Below are 1,354 nucleotides of genomic sequence, written 5' to 3'. Positions count from 1 at the left end.
GGTCTTTTGGATTGATGCAAACAACGTAGACAGTCTTGATCAGTCGTATGCAAGTATTGCCCAGAAGCTTGACATTCCTGGCTGGGCCGATGAGAAGGTGCACGTTAAGCAGCTTGTTAAGCGTCGTCTAGAAAGAGAGCGAGTAAGACAATGTCTGCTCATCTTTGACAACGCAGAAGACATAAGCCGAGGGTCTAGTGGACTATCAGTGGCACGAGAGGTTAATTTGGCCGACTACCTACCTCAATCTGACCTCTGCTCTGTCGTCCTCACAGCAACTGACATCAACACTGCGATGCGGGTTGCAGTGCAGAACGTTGTGGAGCTACAGGAACTGGCCCCCGACACGGCCAAAAGGATGTTAGAAAACTACTTAGACATTCCGATTTCTGCAAGCGAGCAGCAGCAGCTGTTACAAGAGCTATCATATCTTCCGCTAGCAATTATCCAAGCAGCAGCCTATATCAACACTACAGGTGTGACGCTTCAGCAGTACCAATTACTCTTAGAGAGGCAGAACGAACACACTCCTGGGCATAGTAGCAAACCGTCCGAGGACAAAGAACAAGAGCGTACTACAAAGAACCCTGTGGCTACTACACTGTTCATCTCCATAGACGAGATCCAACGTAGTAACACACTTGCAGCAGACTATCTGTTCCTTACCGCCTGCGTCGCCCAAAAGGACATTCCGCTTGACCTTCTAGCGGCAAACCAGCCTGGGGAGAGGGAAAGTGCGGTCAACATCATTAGCAGGTATGCTCTTATTACTAGGCGGCCTGCAGATTCTGCACTTGATGTTCACCGATTAGTGCATCGCGCTTTGCGAGAGTGGCTCCAGCAGCAGAAGCAGCTAGGCCAATGGACCCAGTATGCTATTACACAGCTATATCGAGTGTTCCCAGACAATGATCATCAGAATAGAAGCAAGTGGAGACGGTTGCTTCCACATGCCAAGCATGCTCTGTCATACAGTTGCGCTGGGCTTGACGGTGGAGACAGATCGAATCTCTTATGGAAATATGCCATGACGCTCTTTAGTGATGGACAATACAACGAGGCCGAGCAACTGTTTGTGCAAGTGATGGAGACGAGAAAGAGGGTGCTTGGACAGGAGCATCCAGGCACGCTGACTAGCGTGGCCAGCCTAGCTTCAACATATAGGAATCAAGGGCGATGGAAGGAGGCGGAAGAGCTAGATGTGCAAGTGATGGAGACGAGAAAAAGGGTGCTTGGAGAGGAGCATCCAGACACGCTGGCCAGCGTGGCCAACCTGGCTTCAACATATTGGAATCAAGGGCGGTGGAAGGAGGCGGAAGAGCTGGATGTGCAAGTGATGGAGACGAGAAAGAGG

The 1,354-nt window shown here is 50.5% G+C and overlaps 1 protein-coding gene across 1 annotated transcript in view; it reads left to right on the top strand.

The window, feature by feature from the left end:
• BU24DRAFT_445466 (kinesin light chain) overlaps window positions 1-1,354 on the top strand; it is a gene marked incomplete at its 3' end in the record, with an annotated part of 4,459 nt that overhangs the window by 2,470 nt on the left and 635 nt on the right. Inside the window, exon 3 of the mRNA XM_033530698.1 lies at window positions 397-1,333. Coding sequence (XP_033377057.1) covers window positions 397-1,333 — 937 coding nt within the window. The remainder of the gene's footprint in view (window positions 1-396; window positions 1,334-1,354) is intronic.

The sequence above is a fragment of the Aaosphaeria arxii genome (assembly GCF_010015735.1).
Source record: "Aaosphaeria arxii CBS 175.79 unplaced genomic scaffold BU24scaffold_17, whole genome shotgun sequence".
NCBI classification, from domain to species: Eukaryota; Fungi; Ascomycota; class Dothideomycetes; order Pleosporales; genus Aaosphaeria; species Aaosphaeria arxii.
This window is presented reverse-complemented; position numbering and strand designations above follow the sequence as displayed.